Source organism: Procambarus clarkii, chromosome 35 (genome assembly GCF_040958095.1).
Source record: "Procambarus clarkii isolate CNS0578487 chromosome 35, FALCON_Pclarkii_2.0, whole genome shotgun sequence".
NCBI classification, from domain to species: Eukaryota; Metazoa; Arthropoda; class Malacostraca; order Decapoda; family Cambaridae; genus Procambarus; species Procambarus clarkii.
The window spans coordinates 36,821,282-36,847,727 of record NC_091184.1 but is presented as its reverse complement, the minus strand read 5'-3'; the positions used below and the strand labels follow the sequence as shown (position 1 = coordinate 36,847,727).

General features: G+C 36.5%; 1 protein-coding gene across 1 annotated transcript; it reads right to left on the bottom strand.

Moving 5' to 3' along the window:
• Nucleotides 1-239: 239 nt before the first annotated feature.
• LOC123768423 (serine/threonine-protein kinase Warts) lies at nucleotides 240-26,037 on the bottom strand. The gene is given in 11 exon segments (XM_045758933.2): nucleotides 240-1,671; nucleotides 2,441-2,539; nucleotides 2,541-2,722; nucleotides 2,919-3,097; nucleotides 4,368-4,465; nucleotides 4,692-4,876; nucleotides 5,145-5,511; nucleotides 5,513-7,339; nucleotides 11,364-11,488; nucleotides 24,380-24,769; nucleotides 25,901-26,037. Coding segments are annotated over 9 exon segments (3,435 nt in total). The 5' UTR covers nucleotides 11,445-11,488; nucleotides 24,380-24,769; nucleotides 25,901-26,037; the 3' UTR covers nucleotides 240-1,254.
• Nucleotides 26,038-26,446: the final 409 nt, after the last annotated feature.

The window sequence follows — 26,446 nt, the reverse complement described above, 5'->3', positions numbered from 1 at the left end:
ATTCTCCATGTAATAAACATTTATGCTAATAATGCAAAAGTGTTATCAAAATTTAGACAAAATGCAACTCTGACATCTGATTATGGAAGAGTACTGTATGCAATATACAAATACAGTTCCTCATATATGATGCCAAGAGTAATAGGAATAAGAAAAGTCTTTTTTTTTATCTGCAATTATTTACATAAAACAATACAGCCATTTACAACATATAAGATAAGGCTATACATAATTTACAAATATTTTGGTAGCAAAACTACCTTTTATTGAAGACACTTGAGGAAAGACCCTATCCCAGATGGGAAGACAATGATTGATTGCAAGGTGAAGGCGATTCCTTAATTCAATGTGTTCCAAGGGCCCTGACACTCATTCTGTTAAGATGAAGAACATCGTTCATCCACTCAAGACCTTAGCATACAATATAAAAATATATGTACAATTGTCTATGACAAACATACGAGTATTTCATAATTCACTGTAAAGTGCATTACAGCTTAAAACAAATTAAACCATTGCTAATTGGGACTTTGTGACTTTGGTCTTGTAGTATTTAAGACAAGTGAGAGCAATACCTTGACGGAGGAAATATTAGACACATCCTAACTCTCTGCTTCCTATCGTTGAACAATAAGAATAAGAATAAGGGTGACTAAATCCCTGATGTAAGCATCATATGATTCACCAATATATTAAGCAATAAAACACTACAGAAGGCACCAGATTATTCACTATTATTTATAAGCATTCTGGGAAAGATACTGGGAATGTGTCCCTATTAGCTGAAATTCAATCTGTTTCTTGGTGTGTCTTTGGTTCATCAAATCCCATATCATACATACCCTGCTTTTCAAATATATCACCATATCTAACACTCGAAAATGTACAAAATCACAGCTTGCTTTTCCCAGCACTGGGTTTAACAACACGAGATTGCTACTCCTTTCTGCCAATATAAGGCCTAAAATTCAAAGAGCTAGTGGTAGATTGAGGTAAACATAGTTGCTCCAATGTCAAGCAAGCTAAAATTAATATGCTGCTGAAGTTGGCCTGCAGTGACAATGCATGCTACCACTACCTCCCACCATCACAGTTACTGTGATATGATCAGATATCTTTATCTCTGTATAAATTTTATAAAATATCCTTTTTCCACGAGCAGAAAAATAGTTTTCTTATAAAAAAACAAAAACAAAAAATAAATAGCCAAAATCTCAGACCCTATCACATCTAGAGCTACTGGCAATAACTAAATCATACATAGACTGGATGTTGACTATCTTTTTCATCATTTCCGCTGCCACCTGGTGTACTGTCAAAAAATCTTCTAAATGTGAACTCAAAGAATGCATGGAGTGGCTGGTTGCTGTTGTTGACCCATTCTATGTCACTTTCATTAGGTTCACTTGGTCGAAGTTTGTCTGGATCAATGGGATCGAAGTTTGAGGTATCTGTTGGGTGTTTAATTTTGGGTAAGTAGAGTGCTTGCTGTTTTCGCAGTCCTCCTTCAAAATCTAAGGATTCAAGGAATGGATGACTTTTTACTTCTTGAGCACCATTGCGTCCCAAGCGCTGTTCAGGGTGAGTACACAAATTTAGTATCAAATCCTTTGCCTCTGAAGATAATTTGGCTTGTTTGGGTATCCGGAGAGTTGTTTCCCAATTGATGACCTAGTCAAAATAAACAATACTAGCATTAACACAAATATCATTATTACTTGATAAATCAATCCTACTTTCATTAGTTTTGCATGAAAAACATTCTTCAAATGCTGTACTGTATTTATTAGTTAAATAGACATCTCAATTTTGTCAAGGCCAACATACAAATCATTAGTGCAACATTTATATCATATTAACATATTAAAAGCAAGCACTTTTATCTTGAACACTGGTATTTAAGAGTTGCAGTCAATAATGGCAATTGGCATGACCATGCCCCAAAACTGCTGTTAAACAGAGCACAAGATACTGACAATGATATGCATAAAGAAATCCAAAGTTGGGAGTAGGCATAATTATAGATGATCTGTAAGGGTTTCTAATTAGATGTGATATAATCTATTTTAGCAAAAAAGTAAAATATTTACTTTAGCAAAATATATATCTATTATAAAAAAAATATATGCTTATCTTTGTTTCTCTCTACATACCTGAGTACTCAAAATGCATTTTGTAATTCTAATCAAATTAAGCCAACAAATATAATTAAAGAAGCATGATATTTTTTTTATCAAGATGGTGCTCTCAGGGAAACTAAAATGTACAGCAAAATGAAAATAACTCTGTACAGTAACACAGTACTCCAGAAAGAAAAAAAAATTGGTTTGCTCTGATTACCATAAAAGGATTATATGCAGTTACAATTAAAAAATATGTTTTCCATGCTTACTTTCCAAAAAATTTACCTGCTAAACTCAAATTATAATAATGTACCCACCTTATACTGGGTTTCTGGTGGTGTATTGGCAAGGAATGGAGGCTGGCCAACCAACATCTCGTACAGGATCACTCCCACACTCCACCAGTCACATAGCTGCTGTGTAACCTGTACGTGATAATACCTCTGGTGCTATGTAATTTGGAGTGCCAACCAGAGAGTGTGCCAGGCATCGTAAATGTTGCCTTCTGCGCCTTCTCTCAAGGGGCTTGAGGTCATTGCAGTGGCACACAATGTCATTATCTCCACAAGGATCTATAGAGTCTTGCCTATTATGGTCACCTGAGAAAAAATATATGTACTGTAGTATGAAGTCCCATGAAAAAAAGCCGTAACACCACTTCTCTTTTATCATTAAGTAAGGATCAGGCAATCAGATTCAAAAGGGTTTAAGGAAAAGTAGCAAACTATAAACAATTTATAAAGAAATCAAACAACCAAATAGCAGGTAATGTGTTGGAGAAAGCAAAATACTCACCAACTCTCTGATAATATTTGGAATTATGAGTCCATCTGAAGCCAGTGCAGAGGCCAAAGTCTGTGAGTTTTATATGTCCATCTCTATCTATAAGGATGTTGTCTGGCTTGATATCACGGTGAATAAAACCCATCTTATGAACACTTTCGATCGCACACACTAATTCCCCAATATAGAATCTGGAAAGCAGACAAATTCATATAGATACTGTACTGATATTGTTTTTATTTTTTCTTAAATATAAATTTACTTTTAAAATTTTCTACATTACTATTTCTCTCTCAAAAAAAATTACCATCCTATTTGTCAAATACTGTAATGTAATATAAATAAAATCCATCAAAAATGGATAGTGACCTATACTGGTGTTTTTGTAACCTGCCTGTCTTTTTATTTAGAATTTTTTCAATCTCTACTCGATACTTCAGGTTGAACAAATAAATGATTGCACAATGAAAATGAAAGCATATCTGAATGAACTTTCATACAAATAGGAGAGGGGGAAGGCCAATAAAATTGGGAGGGGGATGAGGGTAGGGGGGTGGGAACAAGGAGAAAGGAGTAATTATCAAAAGAAGGTACTGTACTAGGCTGGGGAAGACTATGTAGCACTGTTTGTATCACTAGATATCTAAGACACTAAATATCACTCAAGATGCCAGTATGAGAAGAGAAGTATACAAGGTGAGCAATATGAAAGGTGTGGGATTCACAAAGAATTCTACTGAAGGAAATGTGACCCATAAGGACATTAGGAAAGCAAGGTATACAATCACCTTGAAAATTGGGACATTCTACAAGGTGCACAACTGTAGAGATGTTCTCTAGTTCAAAATTGAATGCAGATTCTGTGATTCAGTGTGGGGAAGTGGGATTTAAGTGAACAAGATCAAGAAGTGGTACAGAATAAAGTGGCAGATGTTTTGCGAAAAAGGAATGAATATTTTATATTATTTCTATACAACTGAACACAAGTAGCCCTGTACACCAATTCTCATATGATGAGGTAGCATACTGTTGCAGATGATTTGCTGGAGTGTGGCAATGCCTGTTCTTTTTTATATTGTGTAATGTGCAAAATTTAGTGTATGGATGATATTTAGTATCTTCAGTTTTCTTTTTAATGCTACATTATCTTCTCTGGCTGATGCCTTTCACAACTCATTAAAGTAAGAAATGGGGTGAGAATGTGTTCTTTTTCAATAACTTACTACATCTACATTTCTGTGCTTTATCAGTATTATTTTAAAGCCTTGAAACAACTTCATGGAATACATTTTATCCAAGCAACTGCTTTTCTCCAAATTCAAGCAAATTGAATTTTGTAAAAGATTATAATAGGCCTAATACCAAAGAAGTCTAGCATGATATGGAAAAGAAAGAGAAACCTGAATTCTTCATTACTTTGCTTAAATTTACAACCACAAAATAGGTTTCTATAACACTTACCTTGCTAATTTTTCTTCAAAAATGCCAAATTTTATTAGCAGAGACATGAGGTCACCACCCGGTATGTAGTCCATAACAAAGTAAAGATTGTCTTTATCCTGTGAGAGTACCAAACATCATGTTAGCCAGTTATTAAAACTTGAATTAATTTTAATAAAACTTTTACAGATTAAATGTTTTGACAAATATATAACTGCCTCATTCACCCTTGTAATAGCTCAAGTTGGTATCTTAAATATTCTAAATCTTTTAGTTCCATAGATTTTGTTACCAAATATGTTTGACAGGAAATATAATCGAAGTAGAACAATGTTAAAATATTACCTGAAATGAATAATATAGCTTGACAACCCATTCATTGTCTGCTTCTGCTAAAATATCTCTCTCTGCCTTGACATGGGCTACCTGGTTACGCTTGAGAACATCAGCTTTACGTAAAGTCTTCATGGCATACAGTCGGTGGGTATCAATTTTGCATACCAAGGCCACCTCACCAAATGCTCCCACACCTGTTAATGGATAGTTTGTCAACCAGCATACTATGTGGTATAAATTACTTATTCAAAAAAAATTCAACAGAAGAACTTCAATATTTTTGGTATTCATAAGTAAAATTTTTATACAAATTACCGACATTTAAAATATTCAATAATATAAAACCAACAATCTGTAGTGGAATTGTTAAAAGTTGCAATACAACAAACTTAAGATCCAAGTCTAAAGTTGCCAATAAATTATATGCTAATAAAGCAAGCATGTTAAAAAACACGAACTTACCTATTGTTTTCACTTTGCGGAACAGCTGTTTGTCCATTTTTGCTCTTTTCAATCTAATGAAGTTGGATTCTTTCTGTGACAACATTTTACGCATTTGTGACTGATCCTTGTCAGACAGACCAATTTTCTTCATCTCTTTTTCTAGCTGCATTCTTCGGTTTTCTCTTTCTTCACATGATTTAATAACATTTTCAATGTGTTGTTCCATATAAAATTTAAAAGCCTGAGGAGACAAATTACGGACTTTGGATTCACACCTCTGTAGTTCCATTTCTGTGCTTAATTTCTTTCTCTCGGGTATAGGTGAATGATGAGTAGTCTTCTGAACTATCGGAGGTGGCGGCGGAGGAATACCTCGACATGACTTGGCCAGAAGAATAACCAGATTCTAAAGTTAAATCTGATTGTGTGGATGGAGATGATGTTGCGGTAGAAAGGCATGACACGGGACTCTGTGACAGAGCATGCGTGTCATGGGAATTGACTGAAGAAACAGGACTTTCAGATCGAGATGCTATAGAGGCAGTGTCTGCCATTACTGGAGAAAATTTGCGCTGCAGTGGAGGGTGACTAATGTGTGTTAAATGAGGGTCATAACAGCTACTAACAGTTTCTACTCCACTTGCTGGATGTGTTGTAATAATGGAATCGACTGTACTAACTTGGGTGATAGGTATGTGAGCCAAAGGAGTGGAAGACAAATCCAGCTCTTGCACTGGTGTTTCCTGAACAGGTATACTAGCAACAGGCTGAGATAAATAGCCAGGACTGTACCCCCGAGCTGCTGCTGCCGCCATTGCTTGTATCGTTGAGTGATAACTTGGAGGATCCGTAGTTGGCACTGCTCCACTATTGCACGTTACTGCTAGCTGATAATTGCAAGAAAGCCCAGGAGAGGATGATCCACCACTATCCTGAGACATCATTTGTGCTAGAGCTATACTAGGCACATCCTGGGCAACAGCAGCAGCCTGAGCCTGTTTTTGTTGAATTGAAGAGGCATAAGAGGGGGGTGGAGCTGATACAGGAGGAGAGGTTGGGGCTGCAGCTGTTTGAAGTATGGGTTTTTGCACCTGGGTACTCTTCACACTCTGCATGATAATAGGAGTTGGAGTTTTGGCTTGGCGAGCTGTTTGACCTCCACGTGGAAGTGATACAGGAGACATGGATGATGGAGGGGAGAGTGATGATGGCGATACAGGATGAGGGGTCATGATGGGGTTCTGTCCCTGGAAAGTTAACTGTGGAGGACTTCTTCTACAGTCTTGCGTAGGACTTTGTCTATTCTGCATTGTTGCATTATATGAAGGTGGGGGTGCAGCTAACTTGACAGCTCCAACATGCTTTAAGGCTGACCCTACTGGGTATGGAGGGGGTCTGTCCAGTTGGTTTCCATAGTTGTTGCTATTATTTATAGAGAGGGCCTGCATCTGATGTGAAAGCTGTTGTTGAACCTGACTGCTCTGCACCACCACTGGTTGTCGACCACCAAACGAAACGGGACTAGTACCCCTCTGAGGGGTTGAGCTTTGTGACACATTATTGATATTTACATAATTTGCTTGGGACTTATTTTTGCTAGGACCTGGGGAAAGTCTTGAGAGTAATAAAGGTCTCTGCCCAATAGTCGTTACTATGGTAGGAGCACAGCTCGTGGCACAAGGATAAGGTGGTGGTGGAGGTGTAGTGCCTCGTGGCGGGGTAGGGGGTGGAGCAGTTGCACCCTGACTTCTCGGTGGGGGTGGAGGGGGTGCTTCTGGAGCTATAGGGTATGAATTGCTGTACTGCCTGGAAACAGCAGCATGGTTTAAATCCCCGACTAGTGGCTCGCCGCTCCCAAGTCTAGGTTGAGGGCACTCTGCATATTGTCTGACAGGCATACTATTGGCATAATATATTTGTCCACCAATTCCTGGACTGTCTGAACGTGTGCTTGCATTGCTGCTTTCCAGTGCAGGACTTCCTCGGTGTAAATTCAGCTCCCGATCAAAACTGGATTTTCGTATGATTTTGCTGCCTTCAACCTGATGAGTAGGTTTGGGGTATCCATTGTATGTCTTCTGAATATCTTCTTCCGAGGGACCAAGATTAAAAGAGCCCTGGCACTGAGCACCCGGGCTGATGGGGCTAAGCCTCTCCCGAGGAATGCCGCCTGCAGCATATGGCAGCAAAGAAGCTCTGATCTGATGTAAAGCCTGTAAATAAAATACTCATTTGAATTTATGAAACATAAAAAATTAAAATTTTGCTTCAAAAAACATTTCTGGTTTAACTGTGGTATGAAAATTTAACTTCTATAATACTATCCAAAGACCAGTCACAAATGTGTAAATGCTCAGAGCTGGAAAACTACTGCATGAGACAAAATGTAAGTTAACCCTCTTGTGATCAATTGACAACATATGACACAGTACATTACTCTCAAATATCACAACACATGGTTTTTGAGTAACAATGTGATTCAAGTTGTTTACATCACATGTTTTACAGATAATGTTAGTGGAACTATGCCAGTGTTCAGTAAGTGCTTATGTATCAGTGATTAGAGAAAATAAAGTGTTGCTCTTTGTGCCCAGCCTTTTAGATTTTTGTATTTTATACAATTTTTAATCACTTGACATTCGTGTTTTTTGTTGTTGAATATGATTATAAATATATACTGTAAATTGTCATGGCACCGATGACAGCCATTTAATGCATTCAGGAAAATGAGATACTGAACTTAGTTTTATATCTAAAAACTCAAGTATTATCCTTCAATTTGATCGTGAACTAGTAAAGCCCCACTTGGATTATATCATAAAATTTTTGGTCCCAATATTACAGAATTGACATGCTGTAAATTCTCTCAAAAGCATTCAAAGTAGGATGACAAAATTAATTGCCAGTAGCAAGAACATTTTTACGATGAATGCCAGAATTTAATTTACATTCTCTTGCAAGATGTATAACATGGGGAAAAAATGATAAAAGAACATACAAGTGGAACCAAGAACTTCAACAAAACTTTGTAGACCTGAGGCAGTGAAATCTACATGAGCAATTCCATCTATCATCATACTAATCATGCAAGAGGAACTACACATCTATAGATCAGCCAATAAAATCAGCAGACTCCTAGATGTTACTACTGCTTGGCTTAAGACTTGGTTACAAGTATCTCTTAGAATTTGCATTACCTGTCGAAGTACACCTAACCAAATGAAAACTGTCAGCAAAACTATTCACACACACTCCATCACTATATGATGGAATGAGAAAAGATACAGTATACTGTATTCTGTATATTTTTTTTTATATACAAGAGTTCTTACATTCTTGTGAGAATTTAGACAGTTTAACAATTTAGAAACAGCTCTATTACAAATGATAAAGACATGTGTAAATATTTCATTCAAAATTATCTACTATCAAAAATTTTTGCCAAATATCCCAAGGTTGGTAACTGAAGGAAATACAGTACTGCAAATGCAGGTGATCCAACCTGTCCTCCTACAAAGAGCATTGCTTTTCGCACGTATGCGTTACCTAAGGACAAAAATTGTCGTACTAGAAAATGGAAGCTGCTCGCTAAAGTTATGTACTGTCCCGTTTTCTGTTTTGGGTTCTCTGGTAGATTAGGAGAGGACACTTTAAATGACCCTTTTCTTGACACTGGAAAACCTTAGGACAGGCTGGGTGATCATCTGGAACTAATTCACTGCACATGCAAGTTACTTAGCTTAGAGACTGTACTTGTGGTTATTCTCGAACCCATTGTTGACATAATATATAATTCATTAAACTGGGTAATGTGGTTCCGTTCCTGAGCCCATTATGTGCCTCTAACTTTTTTTTTCCCCAGTACCACCTACAGGATGGGTATAGGGTACATAATAAATAAACTGAAATGAACTAAAAATGGATGTAGGACATTTACAAGGGGAATATAAACAAAATCTTCAAATTTCTAGCCAAATCTGAACTTTAAATAATGGTCATAAATCAGATAGATTTTAATTTAAAAAGTACCTGTATATAGAAAAATAATGTAGAAAAATAAATTACTGCTAGCATTCTAAAGGCTAACAATTTAATACATTTTAAAAACCAGATAGTTATACAAGAAAAATGGTTAGGCCTAAATAGGATTGTCCTTGTATGGGCATGTGCATGTATGGGCCTACTGCAGTGTTCATTACTACTTATGTTCTTATTATCTCTTGGATTCACAATTTTAGCTAATGACCTCTTTTCCCCATTTCCTTTTAGTTTAATGAGGCTGTTCATGTCTATCTTGTCCATTCCCCTCAGTTTGTTGTACATTATGATCATATTCCCTCTGCTCTTTTGCTTCTCAAAGATTGTTAGGTTGAATGTTTTTATCTGATCCTCTTAGATTAGTCCTGACACTTCAGGTGCGTGTTTTGTGGCAGGGATATTTCCCTGCATTGATAAATATAGAATTTGACAAGTTTGGGCCTGGAGCAGAGTGCATGAGCATGCTGTCTATGGCTACTTCAAAGTCCAGTCGGGGTAGAGTAAAATCTGATATGTGGTTCAATGTTGGTGTCACATTCATAAAGAATTCGCTTGGATTATTGACCTTCAATGTGTTTGGGGGTTCATTGAAAACCTAGACTTGACTGAAATTCCTAAGATGCTTTGGAGATGGAACCAGGGATGAAAAGACCAGAAGCAGGCTGAACCACACCCACAGGGGAAGGAAGAAGAGGCACAGACTTAAGTCCAGGTGGAGATCACCAACACTTCCAATTCCAGGTCCTTAAACACCTAAGGGACCAACTCTGGGGCATCCAGATGATCAATATGTCATGACTGCCTTACATGAGCAAACTTAGCTCACAAAGTGGCAGCAGCCTGAAAAGCTTCCAAACTCGAAGATAAATCAGTAAAGGCAAAGACCCAGTGAGAACACACCTCACATGATTCAGGGTCATAGGTGTCAACGACCCAGCAGGCAGTATCGCAGTGACAGAAAGAATGATCATTGTTAGGTAGCAAAGATGATGAAAACCCTTCAAGCTTGCATTTGGTGAGCATGGGCTTGATGGGCTGATCCATAATGGATCAGGTCAAAGACCCATGAGGGGATTATCAGGGCTTGAAGGCAGCTTACTAGCAAAAATCCAAGGTGCCAGGTCCACCCATTGCAATAATAATCACCAAAAATATAGCTAAAACAACCAGGCTATGAATGGTGACTGTGGTGCAATATAAAAACTGCATGCAAACCAGTGCACCCCACCACACACAAAACACCCCACCCAAAGTGAATAATCAGAGGAATCAAAGGATTTGTGAATAGCCAAAGGAAAGGCTTTCCACCCAAATGTCCTGGCCTCTCAGGGGGCAATCTCCCAAACACACTAGAGAAGATAACTGACCATGCAAGGTCAGCATGAGCAGTCACCAAGGTAAGAAAACCCATAGTACATGCAGCCCAAAACATGAGAAGCTGGATAGAAAACATAGATGTGAAGCTAACACTAAAACATGGAACACAACAAGTAAATAGCTCCTGCAGGACAGTCCAAAGATGGCTGGCACGTAGCTTAAAGCAAAGGGGTTTGCCCATAACTGGCAGACTGCAGCACTACTGGTGGAACCTTACACCATAACATCAGCAACAGAACTGACTGGTCAGGGGAGTGTATGGGGTGGGTTGTTGTTAAAGATTCGCTACCTGGAACAAGAAGTTCCAAGTAAGCACGGGCTATGGTGAGCCCGTAGTGGATTATGGAGTGGGGCCAGCCCAACTGGTGGTAGTGGTGATCACCCTACAGTAATGAATTTTGAACTAGTTTGAGTGCATCCCTCATTACGTGTGAATTGTTTGTGGAGTCATTTGGCTGTTTTGTGGCTTCATTTTCTGTGAACCCTCCAGTTGTCTGTAAAGCTTCACTGACTTTCTAGATGCTTTTCCAATGGGGGTGACATGTCACTTGCCCTCTGCACCTCTGTAAGGGAAGGGGGGGCCAGGTTCTGGCTTTGGTCTCTGGTAGGCTATACACAACTTCCACAACTGATGTGACCTCTCAGTTTGGAGCACTCTCAGCAAGAAAGCTTCAGGGAGTCACTGGGGAACTTCCCCAGAAACACACTACTGTACATGAAATTTGAAGGCTCAATTTCATCAATCACAAAGACTATTTATATATTGTACTGTATTATATACAAATATTAACAAATTATGTACTTGTAAGAGCAAATATATACCTCCTTATTGTAATCAGCTCGAGTGGGCCGGCCTATTGTGTTGGTGCTCATGGTACCCGCATGAGGCATCTGGGGGGCCATCGGGCCATGAAGATCTACCACAGTTTAACCATGGCCAATTTAACCTGGAAGAAAGGTTATTATTTAATGATTTGCCAAAAATAATAAATATACAATATTATAATAGCTGAAAGTTGCTAATTAAATCTAGAGAAACTGGCATCTGGATAGGCAGGGCCCATCAAGGTCTCCAAACAGGGCCCCAGGGTCATGTTGAAAATGAATATTAACTTCTTAAAGTATGCTAATCCACCACACTAAAATAATTCTTAAAAGATACACTAATAGGGGAAATAGAAAGATGCCAACATAGAACTGTTATTGTTATTACAGTGCTTGTTATTGAGAATGCAGATTTATAAAATATTTTATTCTTTACTCAACTGTACTTTTCAATGCAGACGAATGCAGAGACTTTGTTAAATGAGTAAGAAATAGATTTCCAAATTAAGCTTTTAAAATAAATTTTTATTTTAATACTTTACAGTAGCTACTATGTATGCATTCTTATGTACCCTATTAAAACATATTCATCTTTATTAGTATTAAAGACAATTAACATCTTCATTCTAAGATTTAAAATATATTTTGTCAGATACACAAAGTTCCTCATAACTGAATAAATGTAAGAGTAATGTGTGCACAAAAACTGTTTTTGAAGTATGTACTATAATACATTCACTATATCTTTTTGTATACTACAGTATATGCACTAATACAATAAATTACTGTACAGAAATATGGAGCAATGGTTGTAATTTTTATAAGGCCCAAACAATGTACTGCAGTTTGAGTACATTTAAATCTAAACACTGAAAAAAACCACATTATTATATTATTATTATTATTATTATAGGCTAAATATGCACAGGGATCTTGTACAGTGTGTAATTATTCTAGTAGAGGTAACTTATATGCACATACATAATATAAAATATGGTAGAAATTATAATATTAAAGCAAAGTACATCAGGTCTAAAAGTTGTATCTGAATATCATACTGTAATTTACATTGCTATACAGTAATGTAGAATTGAAGATAAATGCTGTAACCAAAATTTGGTATACTAAATAACCCATACGCAACTTGTTACTTAAAGAATGCATTAACACTGTATAGGTAACCTGTATAGCAAGCCATATTAAAAATAATTCCTAACTGTAAGGTATGTCTCACTCTAAATTTCAGCTACTGTATGCAGTATGTTATAAAGTTTATGGTTCACACTTAAATTTGTTACAGCTGTAGTCCTTATAAATCCATCCAGAAGTGTAACGACTTTAATAAATTATACGACAATACTGTAGTTAGAAATTTTCAGCCGCTTGATAAATTTAATTATATTTCAGTTTGCAACATCCGAGTCTAAACCCCATTAGCAGAAACCACAACAGCATAGAACTGCATTTGCTTCCATCAAATTTCCTGACTGATGGGTGTGGAACAGGATGATCAACAGATACAGTAGTTTTAAATTAAAATAATAGTTAAAAAAACAGCTCAAACTTGTACAAAAAGGTCTGTAAGCATTTTTAATGCCCCTGGCTCCTAAACCTCACCCCCACCCCCTGGGGGCACAAAGCCTCGTCTGCCCCCTGGGGGCACAAAGCCTCGTCTGCCCCCTGGGGGCACAAAGCCTCGTCTGCCCCCTGGGGGCACAAAGCCTCGTCTGCCCCCTGGGGGCACAAAGCCTCGTCTGCCCCCTGGGGGGCACAAAGCCTTGTCCCCCAGGGAATACAAAGTCTCATCCCCCAGGCCCGGGGCCAGGCTTGACTTGTGGGAGCTTGGTCTACTAGGCTGTTGCTTGAAGTGGCCCACAGGCCCACATATCTGCCACAGCCCAGTTGATCCTGGCATTTCTTGAAGAAAACTATCTAGTTTTCTCTTGAAGATGTCCACGGTTGTTACATGTAGTATATATATGTCATCTCTGAATGTTATAACAGGACAGAATGCAAAACTAAAGATCCAAAATAAATGTAAATAACAATTTGAAGTACAGCAAGGGAAAACAAGAAATGCTATTTATGTTCAATACAAAATTAGGTAATGTAGTCCTACTGTAAATAAAAGTACAATTTGTAGTTAAGATTTAATAACTTGCAAACACATTTACCATTAAATTATATAGGAGTAAAGTACTACTGAATGAACTTTGTATTTGCTGATTAAATAACATTCCTCAGTGATTAGATTACATCACAGAGTCTTTGTCATCGACAAGGTCATTATTTTTTCCTGGCCCATCAGTGATTATGCATATTTATATCCACAAAATTTATGATAAAACCTTAAATATTGGTTTTGTTCTTTAGAATGCAATCTCTTCAATATACTTGACAATAATCAAGAAGAAATTATCATTGTTCTGTACCTTAAGTAAATTGATGATACACAGATTACCAAGTCAAACAAAGATCATTAGGTTTAACAATGTACATTAGTTCAGCATGAGAGCAGTGTTATGTCCTCTAGTCATGAGAAAAACATGAAAGTCCAATTGACAAGTAAGTTACAGGTTTAAAAGAGCAAGACAAGGTCTTCACAGATATACTACAAGATATATTAGCTGTAACATACATGGCAGAGTTGGTAGGGATGTATGGTTCATAGGCCAAGTCAACTCCCATCCCCCTCCCAAAAGATGTTAAATAACAAAATGTATAACAATGAAGTCCTCCACAATTAAAAAAGATAGAGATATTATTATAATCAAATTATGAAATAAAATTTATAAGCGCTTATTTAACCACGAGGTGCACGACAGTAAATACATTTGTTTACCGGTTAACTTTACCTATGTACAGTACTCAATGAATTTGACCCAAGGGGAATTATGAAATGTTTTCAAATTTCTTGTTTAAATTGTAACTATGTTTAATCTTTAGCACAGACACTTTGTGATGAACAAAATCAAGGACAATACAGTGCCCACATAGCTGTCTATCACACCTTCCCTGAGTGTGCTGGAATAAGAACAATGTAGGTAATGGTGTTTATGTGATAAATTGTAATGATTGCAATTTATCATATGTTGGAGACTTTTTTTTAATAAACCACAAATAAGAGTTGATGAACCCAAAAAAGCAATAACAAGATTTGATAAGAATTTGATGCCATTGCTAACCATTATTGGGATTTTAATCATAGGATGGATTTTAATAATAGTAGAATTGTATACAACTGCTCAAATGTCAGAGAGATGCCTAACAGAAGGAGTAATTACATATTCTATAGACAATATAGGGCAATAAATCTTTTAGTAAAGTAGATCTGATTAACCATAAAGTTATTCTTAAGGAAGTAAAATTAACCTAACTCATTACTTCATATAAGCATAAACCTTGTGGTGTTCAGAGCGGAAACATGGCTCCACACATCCCTGCCCACAGTTTCCAGAAATTAGAATTAAGCATTCTTGTGAAAATTCAACATCCCTTGGCAAGTCTCTGGAAAGCATAATCATGACAATGTCTAATGATGGATGCCAAGTGTGGCTCTCTGCCAGACATATAAATGCAAACTCCTAGAATTTTGTTCAGAACATTGTTTATGGCACCTGTAGAGAGGATGTAGATCAAATCCAAAAATTTGCTTTTTAATACACATTTATTGGGTCTTTCCTTCACCTTCATTCAAGCACTACAGCATTGTAGTAAGTTTCTCCGTGAAAATGTATTTTGTAGTCGGACTGGACAGACCCATCCGTTGGGGAGCCGGTTGGCCAAGCGGACAGCACGAGCACGCTAGACTTGTGGTCCTGGGTTCGATCCCAGGTGCCGGCGAAAAACAATGGGCAGAGTTTCTTTCACCCTATGCTCCTGTTACCTAGCAGTAAAATAGGTACCTGGGTGTTAGTCAGCTGTCACGGGCTGGTTCCTGGGGGTGGAGGCCTGGTCGAGGACCGGGCCGCGGAGACACTACAGCCCCGAAATCCTCTTAATTATTCTACCTCCTATTCAATTATTCTATAACCTCAAGAAGATAGTCTACCAGTATGGATGTAATGTTGTACATTTCAGCTCAACTGAGCATAATTTTTGTTGTTGATAATGCAGCAATACATAATTACTAATATTCTGTAAAGGGAAAACTACATACAAGATACCAGTATGATGTTTTATCATCGCAAAATAGTAATATTACTGAACAAGTAAAAAAATTAATCTGATACCACAATATCTGGAGTACAACTCTGTTTTCTTATCCAGTTAAATGTATATGTTTTACTTTATTTTAAGCAAATGAGTAATAATATGCAGAAAATGTTAATCCAACACTGCAGCAGGATAGGTGCTTGGGCATGTTTCCTTTCACCTGATGCCTCTCTTCAGCTAGCAGTAAACTGGTAACCAGAAGTTAGGCAAATGTTGTGGGTTACACCCCAAGGAAGAACTCAAGGAATGGGTTCTGTGCCCATGGACAGAACCCATCCTGGGTTCTGTGCTACTGGACACACCCATTCGGGGTTCTGTGCCCATGGACAGACCCATCTGGGCATCCCCAATATTGTACATACATCTGCCTACCTGCATTTAATACTAGATATAGAACTACCAGACCTCAACAGTGTACATTAGCTAAACAAAAATTTAATATAAATTTATTGGTAAATAATCAGTAATTGTGTTTCATAGAAAAGCATACCCTGTATTGTAATTGTGAAATCTTTTATACTACTTTATTAATAAATTAGAAATACTGTAACATGAAATTTATTCAAATGGTGGAGTTTGCGTGAACCCTTCGTGTAGGAGGTTGTTTACCTCTGTAACTACAGGAAATTCCAGCACTCACGCACAATCAACATTCTTCTTTAGAAATCTCAGGAAATCTATCTTTTGTGTCACCTTCAAGACCCACATCAATTTTGAAGTAAGGTGATAGTTGTTTGTTTCACATTATACAGTACACAACACTAACAAGAATTCTTGCTTCGTCAGAAACCACATTTCATAATCTCAAGTAATATAAGAGCATGCTTTCCATGTAAAAATATTGATCAGCAAATTTCTATAACTTTGTTGTATAATTAGTTTGTCAATTATCTTTCAATTGATCATTCTAATTTTAAACTAAATATTTAGCCAATAAAATTCTCACCACTAATTGTAAACAATACCTTTTACTGTTGTACACCTGTTCATTCAAGTCAAAACTGTAACAATTTTAATGAATCACCAATGAATAAAGCTTTTATATCAAAATCTATATTATGCAGTACAGTATATAATGATTATGTGTTATGCTATTACTGTAACTTTATCTTTGTATGTAAATGATGCATAGTACTAAAAATGTTTGTAACCTACAGTACTGTACTATAGCTCAATTATAAATGTACAACTGTTAATGAATTCAAATTTTTGAATTTGAACTTGATATGATACAGATACTATAATAGCACATTTTCTATTAGGAAGACCCTCTTGATGACTTAATATATGACACGACATTACAGCATGTAAACTGTATATCAATGTTGGTCTATGCATGAGAACAAATGTAAATGTTATACTGTATACAGCAGCAAAATAAGATAAAAATACAAGTGTCTGCACTAGTGGATACAGCTAAACCACAAAAATGTCAAGACTCCTCCCAATATACAAGTTGGGTCTGTCCAGTAGCACAGATCCCCAGGTGGGGTCTGCCCAATATTTACTGAAACATTAAAGGTTTCTAATGAGAATGTTTGAATAATAATTATAATGTTCATTTTGCCATGACTATATGCATACTTTGTATCAAATTGTAAGAACAAAATTTTCATTAAATTGAATGGGTCCTGTTTTACTGTATTTAATACATTCTCTTTAGTTTTAAGGCATATGTATGGTATTTAGAAAAGGAGAAATGAGCCGGTGCTGGTCTCTGGTCATCAAGCTGAAGTACAGTGTAGTATGTACTGGCATCTCCAATTTAATTGCAAATGCCACCAACACCTGTCAGGTACACCATGCTACCTTGCATACTAATATCAAACCTCAACAATCAGTCGTTCCCAAGTAATGAGCCACTAAACATTTGCAGGGTTAATGCCCTATTCCAGTTAAAGTATATGGGAAACTGCTCAAAATCTTTCAGCAAAGAGTACTCGCACACCATTCAGTGGTTTCCCAAGAGGGCACATCTATGTCTGCCCAACCCCAAGGTGGCCAAACATTCAGAAAACAGGTATGATATCTTGTTATAGAAGTGTTGCCTAATAATACTGAAATTAATGAGGATACAATATAAACCATAATATGTATGATCATTGGCAAAATGATCAAACCTATTATTGGCAAAATTGGCAAAATTCCCTTACAATTGGCAATATCCAGTACCTAGTTTCAAGATACTAGTGTCAGGCCCAGAGGGCCAGACACTCTGCGCTTAACTTTATATCTGACCAACTACATATTTCAGTTAAAAGTTACGTAAGTATTGCATCAACAGATTTCATTGGAGGTCTCATTTTAGAGATAAATATCTCCTTAGTATTTGACATTATATATTTTAATCTAACTAGAACTCTTATAACTCAAGTTAGGGGGCCAGATACTAACAACTTTCCCCAAAACCTAATGATCTTGATAATGGTAAAACTGCATGAGTAAATTTAAAGATGAAACAAAATTGGGTTTACTTTATTATAAATTACAAAGACGACTACAGGAAAATATCAGTGATAATAACCTTTAACCCTTAAACTGCGCAAAACGTCATATGATGTGCGACATTGAAGGCGGTATAATTCGAAAAATATTTGAATTATGTAAAAATTACATAAAAATGTAAAACAAATCTCCAACTTATTGGCTTCAGCTTCGTAAAACTTTCATCAAAATATTTTCAGAAATTGATTTTAGATGAATATTTAAAAAAAAAAAAAAAAAAAAAAAAAAAAAGTTTTGTTGACAGAGAACAGCTCCTATTAACTGGAACTGATGGATAATGCAATAATAAAGAGATGCAAGCACCTGTCTGACGCACAAAGAAGAATACAGTAGTAGTAAGAAGTGTCCACAAAGTGGATATACATCTGGTGCCTTGTAGCATTGGTGAGTAATACATAACACAAATAATAATGAGTAATTATGTTGTTATGCTCTAGCCCGAATACATTGCCCAATGTTATTATCAGTTGCTTTCAACAATGTAAAAAAAAAATTTTTAGGGGAAATTTTTTTTGTTTAGGTTTTTAGTTTTTTTTCCTCCTTTATTATTTGAATTAGTTTTAATCTTAGCATCCTGGAGAATGCATACTCGTCCCTAACTGAAGCCAGAATTAAATTGGTCAACAAATAAATCAGTTACAACTCTCAGAACTTGGGACTCTGAATTTTTTTTTTGGCTGATTTTTTGACAGATTTCAAACTATTTTCTTTGTTTCTTAGGTTGTTTTGATGATTGGGGACCAGATTAGGGCTTTTTTTACTTATATAAAGTACAGTATACCCTAAATATATTCCCTAAATCATTATAATTATCCCTATATGTTTTTTTTTTTTTTTTTTTTGGGGGGGGGGGGGGGGTATTTTTTCTCGACTTCATTTCTACACACATTGACCTACAACTTTCACATACTTGAGTACGAATACCAAACAATGTTTATTACAACATAGTGTACAAACAAATTCATGAATTAGAACTGCCTTATTCATTGTCGATAACTTCAATTATATCTATAACAAAAATTTCAACTTCAGTATCCAAGAATCTAGTTTCTGACCGATTCTCACCATTTTTACATATAGTGTGCACAGCTGTCTGTTCTACAATCTCTATAGAATTGATTTTTCATAAACTCTAAATGTTTGGAGTTATAAATTTTTGTTGTCTAAATTTGCACATTTCAAGTGCCATATTGACAAAAAAAATTTTACAGTAAACTATACTGAAAACCTATATTCTAAATATATAAAAATGAAGATCATATGCTATTCTGAGAGCATAACAACACCAGATTAACAGTTGGTGATATTTTTATATTTTTGCAGCTGATTTCAAAATCTGAAGTTTTCAGTATTCAATTTTATAATTATTTTTGTATTTTCTTGTTTTTCAAGTTACACTGGTATCATTTAGACAAAGATGGAGCATTTGCCTAGTAGATTATTCACATAACATTTTGAGAGAGTTTCAGAAAATTTTAAAAACTCAGTTCAATGTCACACATCATATGAGGTTTTGTGTAGTTTAAGGGTTAAAGTAAGAACAAAGCAATAACAATGCAGTTTAATGAAGACAAATATAAATTAGCAAATTTAGGAAAAGATTGACACTATATATTTGTCTCTTATGAGGCCTTACTTAGAATACATCGTCTAGTTCTAGTCACCAAAATTAGAGTGTGCATCAATTACCCTGAGAAAACCCAACAGATAGGATGACCAGGCTGATTTCCATACAAGAAATTGACCTACATTCTCTGGAGAGGTGCAGGGCAAAGGAAGACATTGATTATAAGTCTTCAAGTATATTAGGTTTTATCAATAGGGGAGATATAAACAAGGTCTTGAAACCATCACACTAAGTCAAAACATGCAAAGGGAATGTGCAATAAACTGGTTCAGATTCAGGGAGGATGTGGGAATTAGTACTAGTTTTCTGGACTACCTGCTTGATGGGGGTTCTGGGAGATCTTCTACTCCCCAAGCCCGGCCCAATAATTATGGATCTAGAAAGACACCACTCAGAATGGGCCAACTGGTATCTTATGTTCTTTAATATTAGCTCAAATAGACAAATTTTCTTTGAACCATACACCAAAGCATTACAAAGTTAATCCTCAGTATTAAGAATATTCATTATAAAGGTATGATTATGACCACTGAAGTTAAATTCTCTTTAAAGTAACGCAAGAAAGACATTATTAAAGTACACAAATGTATGAAAATCATGTCTACACAAGGGACATAAAGCACTGACACATCTGTATCAATTTTAGATACTCAAAAGTCAGGTCACAAATATACTCAATAAAATAACATTTATGATGTGATATGTAAACAAACAAGTATAAATACTTCATTCAGGACAGCACATTTAGGAAGTCTTTCTTGGACAGTAGTCAGTGGAGGGTTGGTCCAGTTCAGTGCATCATGACAACTAAAGGTGGATATAAAGCTATAGAATGGATGGAGTTCGATGAAACTAATAATGAGAAGCAAAACAAGAAACAGAAGTGTAGACATTGTAGAAGAAAAATATATTCAAAGGCAGAAAGACTTGAAAGACCATTTCAAAAGATACACTCAATTTGCCATGAAAATGTCTTCACACAAAAAGTCCTTGGAGGAGGAGAAGAACGTTAATATACCAATAAAGACAATTTGCCAGGCACATCGATAAGCACAACTTTTTCTCCACCACTTAAAAGAAGCGTGACTCCAGTCACTCATTCACCTGGTTGCATATTTAGCACTTCCCAAATATTAGAAAATTATCCAGCAAGGAAGATGAAGATGCTGAATAGCTGTCCAAGATCTCCAAGATCTGTCCAAGATGAATGCCTTTTACCCCCTTTGCTTGGTCTCTCCATTGAAGATGAACAAATGTACCCAAAATCAATTATGACACCCAAGGTTACAAACATTCTCCACAGTCAAGTGATGGAAACCAATAAAAAGCAAAACAGAAATAGTTCCCAGTCTTCTTACACCTGAATTTTGTTAATTTATGATAGAGCTAAGTAGCTTACCAACAAGCTCTGCTTCAGCCGAGAGGATACTTTTCAACTTTTAGACGTGTTCATACAAAGACAAAAAACAGACTGTGATATGAAAAAGATTTAAAACTAGCAAGGTGTAATAAGTTATTGAAAGGGAAAGTTGAAAACTGGTTAAGTGTCAAGTGACTACAGTACTGTACTGTATAGTATACTGTACTTGTCTTTCATATACATTGTACATGCTGTACTTTAAGCTGTAAATGTAAAATACATTACAGTATATACAAGTAAAATAATGTGTATAAAACATTTAATTACCATCTCGAGTTATCAGGACATCATGAAGGGCACCACAATCATCAAATGCACCAGTGATCGAAAGAGGCTCTGAACACTTGTGACCCTATTCATTCGAGAGCTGGTCCTAGTAATTAACATTCAAATGCATTTAACATTATGCATCCAATTGTTTAGTAGCCTTCCTCTCATCCAAAGGGAAAATACCGCCACATAAGGCAATCATTATCTGATGTTAAGACAGCCATCACATGAGCCTATATTTTGTCACACTCTATGACTAAAGACAGTTCAGACTAAAGACTAGACTTTAGACTAAAGTCAGACTTTTTAGTCTAAAGACTAAAGACAACCAATTCCTAAGAATGAGGATGATGAGGCGAGGTGAACCCACACTTACATATGTGTACCATGTGCATTTTCCTGAAGATGTAATAATACATCTTCATCCTTCTGAAGATGTATTATTAAATACGAAAGTACTTAAGGAAATTCCTGCTTCAATCCTTCCTTCATGGTCCAACACTCACATTTTTCATCATGTGTTAATTTTTCGTGATTTACACACACATTTTATATTATATATGTATATAATATTTCTATCTCTGTATATCTCTATCTCTGTACTGTATTTCCCTCCCTCTGTACCTCTCTATCATATCTCTGCATCTCTATATCTGTATCATCTTTGCATCTATGTATCATCTATCTACTCTACATCTTTGCATCATCTCTATCTCTATGTCTGTCTGCATCTGTACCTATCTCTGTCTGCATCTGTGTATCTGTCTTTTTATACCTCTAATTCTCTCCGTACATCTATTTCTTTACCCCCTCTGTATCTGTATGTCTATCACTGTATCTCTATACTCGCCTAGATGTGCTTAAAGGGTCGTGCTAGGCTCCCAGCCCCGCCTTCAGAACATTCTTAGATTAATGCAATGACTCATTTCTCGTGTTTTTCACATTTGCATTTACGAATCTTTATCGAATTAGTTTCAAAGACTTCCGTGCTAACCTATTTCACTTATTGACAACTCTAACACTAAAATAGTTCTTTCTGACATCTGATTCACTTGCACCTCTCCCTCTCTCTGTATTTACAGTTTATACACGATATACAGTACAGTAATTGTCCACCAATGCCATGTGGGTGGCAGTGGTGAGAGGAACTTCGTGGTATGAAATATTAAAATTTAGAATGATCACCTATTTGCTTTGAAAAAGGGGTGGGGCTTGAGAAGCCCTAAACTGAAGCTGTGGAACGATTGTTTGATTTATGCTATTACAGCCAAAGTAAGGACATGGGAATACGGATGTTAATTTTCCAAAATTAGTGAATAATGGTGTATATTTACACAATTTTTTTCTCAAAATATTTTGATGGGTGTAGCCAACAGACAGGGCCAAAATTCCCTCTCTATCACACATTTCGGGCAAGTCCTTAATCCTAATTTACCCTGGAATACGACCCACCGAATCGTTTAACAACCAGGTACCCATTCACTGCTTGGTGAACAGAGGCTACAATTAAGGATTGGCGCCAAGTAAACCCTCCCCGGCCAGGATACGAATCCAGGCCAAAGCAGTTGCGAAGCGCCGAGCAAGTGTTTTACCACTACGCCATGGGGAATGCAACAGGGATTAATTATACAAATCGCCCAATACTGTGCTAGTAAAACACTACAAAATCTAATCAATTCTAGATGTTGTTCCTTAAGCTAATTATCATAAACTATTACATTGAACTTTTTTTACTTGTATGCCTTGTCAACAGAATGGCACCCAATGACTACATATAACAAAAAGTGGTATACAGTATAATACAGTAATATTAACCAACAAATACCTTATATTTGTAATTGTAAACCTGCATTATCTACTTTCCTAAACAACAATATACAACGTAAGATTTGAACAATTTATGTAATGTATTCTGAGCTTTATTAGGCTATCTTGAGATGGCTTTGTTACATTAGTCTGCAAAATGCCTAAATAAGGTTGAAAGTAAACAGTAGTAGCTATATGAATCATGAAATTTTGTTTAAAATAGTAGCATGAAAATATAATTACTGTATACAGGTACAGTATTAGTAAGTAGCCTTTGCAATATTAGGCACTCGGCAAGAAAGTCGAAAGTACAGTAATGATATGCTTAACAGTCAATCTGGATTTGTTTTATTATTTCACTAATTAACTGAATAACACTGAATCTGATTATATAATGAGAAGGCCAACATGTATTTTAACATGAATGTAAATATTAATTGCAATGGTTTGGGGGGCATATTAAATGTTAAATGAACTGTAAGGCACTGTATACCTGACTATACATCTGCTATCTTTTAACATTTTATTCTTTCTTATAACTTATGGTACTTACCATAAGGGTTCTGACATAATATTTAAATATCATATACTGTATTCAAATAATTACTGAAATTATATCTTCATGCACATTTTACCATATTTTAAATAGGTACTGGTATTGTTTAAAAAGCCCCTCATCTAATTTTAGCTTTTGTTCAATATTTAAAAGCTCATTATACAAATTCAATTTACATGCTAATAGAGAAAATAGTTTTCACCAAATCTAATATAATAATTTATCAGGATATAAAATAGATATACTTATCCTAGTTTAATAATTACATCCATAGCTTATTGTTTACCAATTTCAAAATAGACAATACTGTATTGTAATGTAGCCAGTTCCCCAGAATTATAGCACCAAAGTTAACAACTTAAGATGGGAAATACAGTACTGTACTGACACTTACAGTATACTACAGTATACCAATTTATCAGAATTTGCCTTTATGTAGAGTATGACAGTGTATTACAGATACAGTTTATGAGCCCTACTTAAATGTTTTGCAAACTTCAAAGAAAAATTCAGATTAATTACAGTAACTATCAAGCAAACCAGATGAATGAAGGATGATGCATTTACAAATTTAGCACTAGAAGTAACAAGTAATAATATACTGTTTAACTCACCTTATATTTACAGGAAGATCTTCAGAGCGTACTCAGATGAGCGCCGCAGAATAAGAAACACAAGTCTTGTCACTGGCACATTCTTATTATGTAATAAACTTTTGTAAACTGCAACAATTCACTTTTCAACAAAATATATTTCTCTCTGTCCCATTATCAGCACTTATACTATTAATCCACATCATAAGGCAGCAGTAAGCAAGTGCTTTACTTCCTCCAGAGACAGAAGTATGAAGGAAAGTTTGACTAAGGTATAGTGTGTGAGTGAGACTTGAGGTCACAAGTTACACACTGCAGTTGGTATCTTGTATTGCACACTGCTGAGATGAATGAACTCCACACAACACACACACACTCTTGATCCTACTGGAACCTGCCAAATTTAGCTACCTGTTGAAAGGAATTGACATCGCTATAAACCACTATATATTGAAAACATGCATATGTACGATAATTTTAGTAACGTCGAAATCAATATAAATTATGGTATATAATTTATATTATATAGGCTCATGAAATCACTTAAAAACAAAACCTGGGTAACAAAATACTTCAGGCCTAAGGTCCTAAGGTAGCAAACAATTAATATTGAAAAACGTATCTACTATACAGTACAGTATAGGGTTGTTTAATAGTGTATTTAAAATGATAAATTTCCAGAATTTCTATTGTTACAAGAACTCTGCCATCAGCAAAATCACTTTTACACAGTTCTGCATAATACCATACTTTATGTTCTTAGTTACTTATCAGGTTGTTAGGGTGTAATCCCCAAGTTCATATACTGTATTTAGGCGTTAGTGTGCCTTAGTGGTAGAGCGAGACAACACAGTGACACGCCACACTACTCTCCACTCACCGCTAAGTTTCAAAGTGTAAGACAAGAATGCAGTCACCACCCCCACTTCCTTATTCAAGTCACTAAACATTTTCTCTCTCAGATATTTTCACAATTCTAAGTTCGGCACAGCACCAGGCGTAAACTATGTAATATGTATACCCCACAGAGGCCATTTTCTAGGGTGGAAGTATTGTGAGGGAAGACACAAGATGAACACTTGGTGGGGAACAGAGCGCGGGCAACACTACACCAGTACGGCATCCTCACCACCACTGCCACTCCCTAGTCTCATGGGCCACTCCAACATGGAGGCAAGAAGAGTGTGTAGCGCACACAGAGGCACTGATATACGAGTGAGAGAGAAGTAGAGGAGCCAGGAAGGTAGGAGGAGACTGGCGGGCGATACCTTGCAGCACCCGCACCTCCTCCACCACTACTGCCGTCATTTCCCTATCATGGCTCTTGCCAGCACCCGCTGGGGCCTACTCTTCCACCTCCCGACGCACACTCTCTCCCACTAGGCCACTATACCTCCATTTAATTCCTATGTTATGATTTCTATTCAACTTTTGCAGGACGCCATTTTGAAGCGAGAATTCCTTAAGAATCAAACAGGACTTTTCGGTCTACGCTCTTATTTTGACGGGATTTTCAGGTTGTTGCGGCGTGGCTTCTCTTACCTTTACCTTTAATACATCTTCGGAGAGGAAGATTTTGTTTTATAATCACAAACTCACTAATTAATCCACTTAAAACACATGATTAAGGTTCAACTCATACACACGACTCAGTCCACTCACTCAAAAGTAATATCAAGAAACTTCTATGAGAGATGCGGCGGTAAATGTTACAAATGTTCCTATTGGTCCGGTGTGCGAGATCCTGCCGATGGATTGGTGAGCGAGACAAGGACTCTCACGGTGCTGGCCAATGGTGACGCCTCTTACTTGGCACACAAACATTCATCAGAGGAATGTGGGTGAGTAGCGTTTGGTGACCGGTGGAATGTGAGGTGATGTTGAGCTGAGGGAGGCAGACGATGGCGGTCGAGGGGCCAATACCTCCCAGCCCTGCCACCACCACCTCCTCCTATACCTCACATTTCCTACATTCCCACATTCGCTACAATCATACATCTTAACTCAAAATAACAGCAGTCATCCCACCTACCTGGTAATACAGGCAGTTCTTGTATGATTAGTCGAATATATTCACTACCTTGCTCT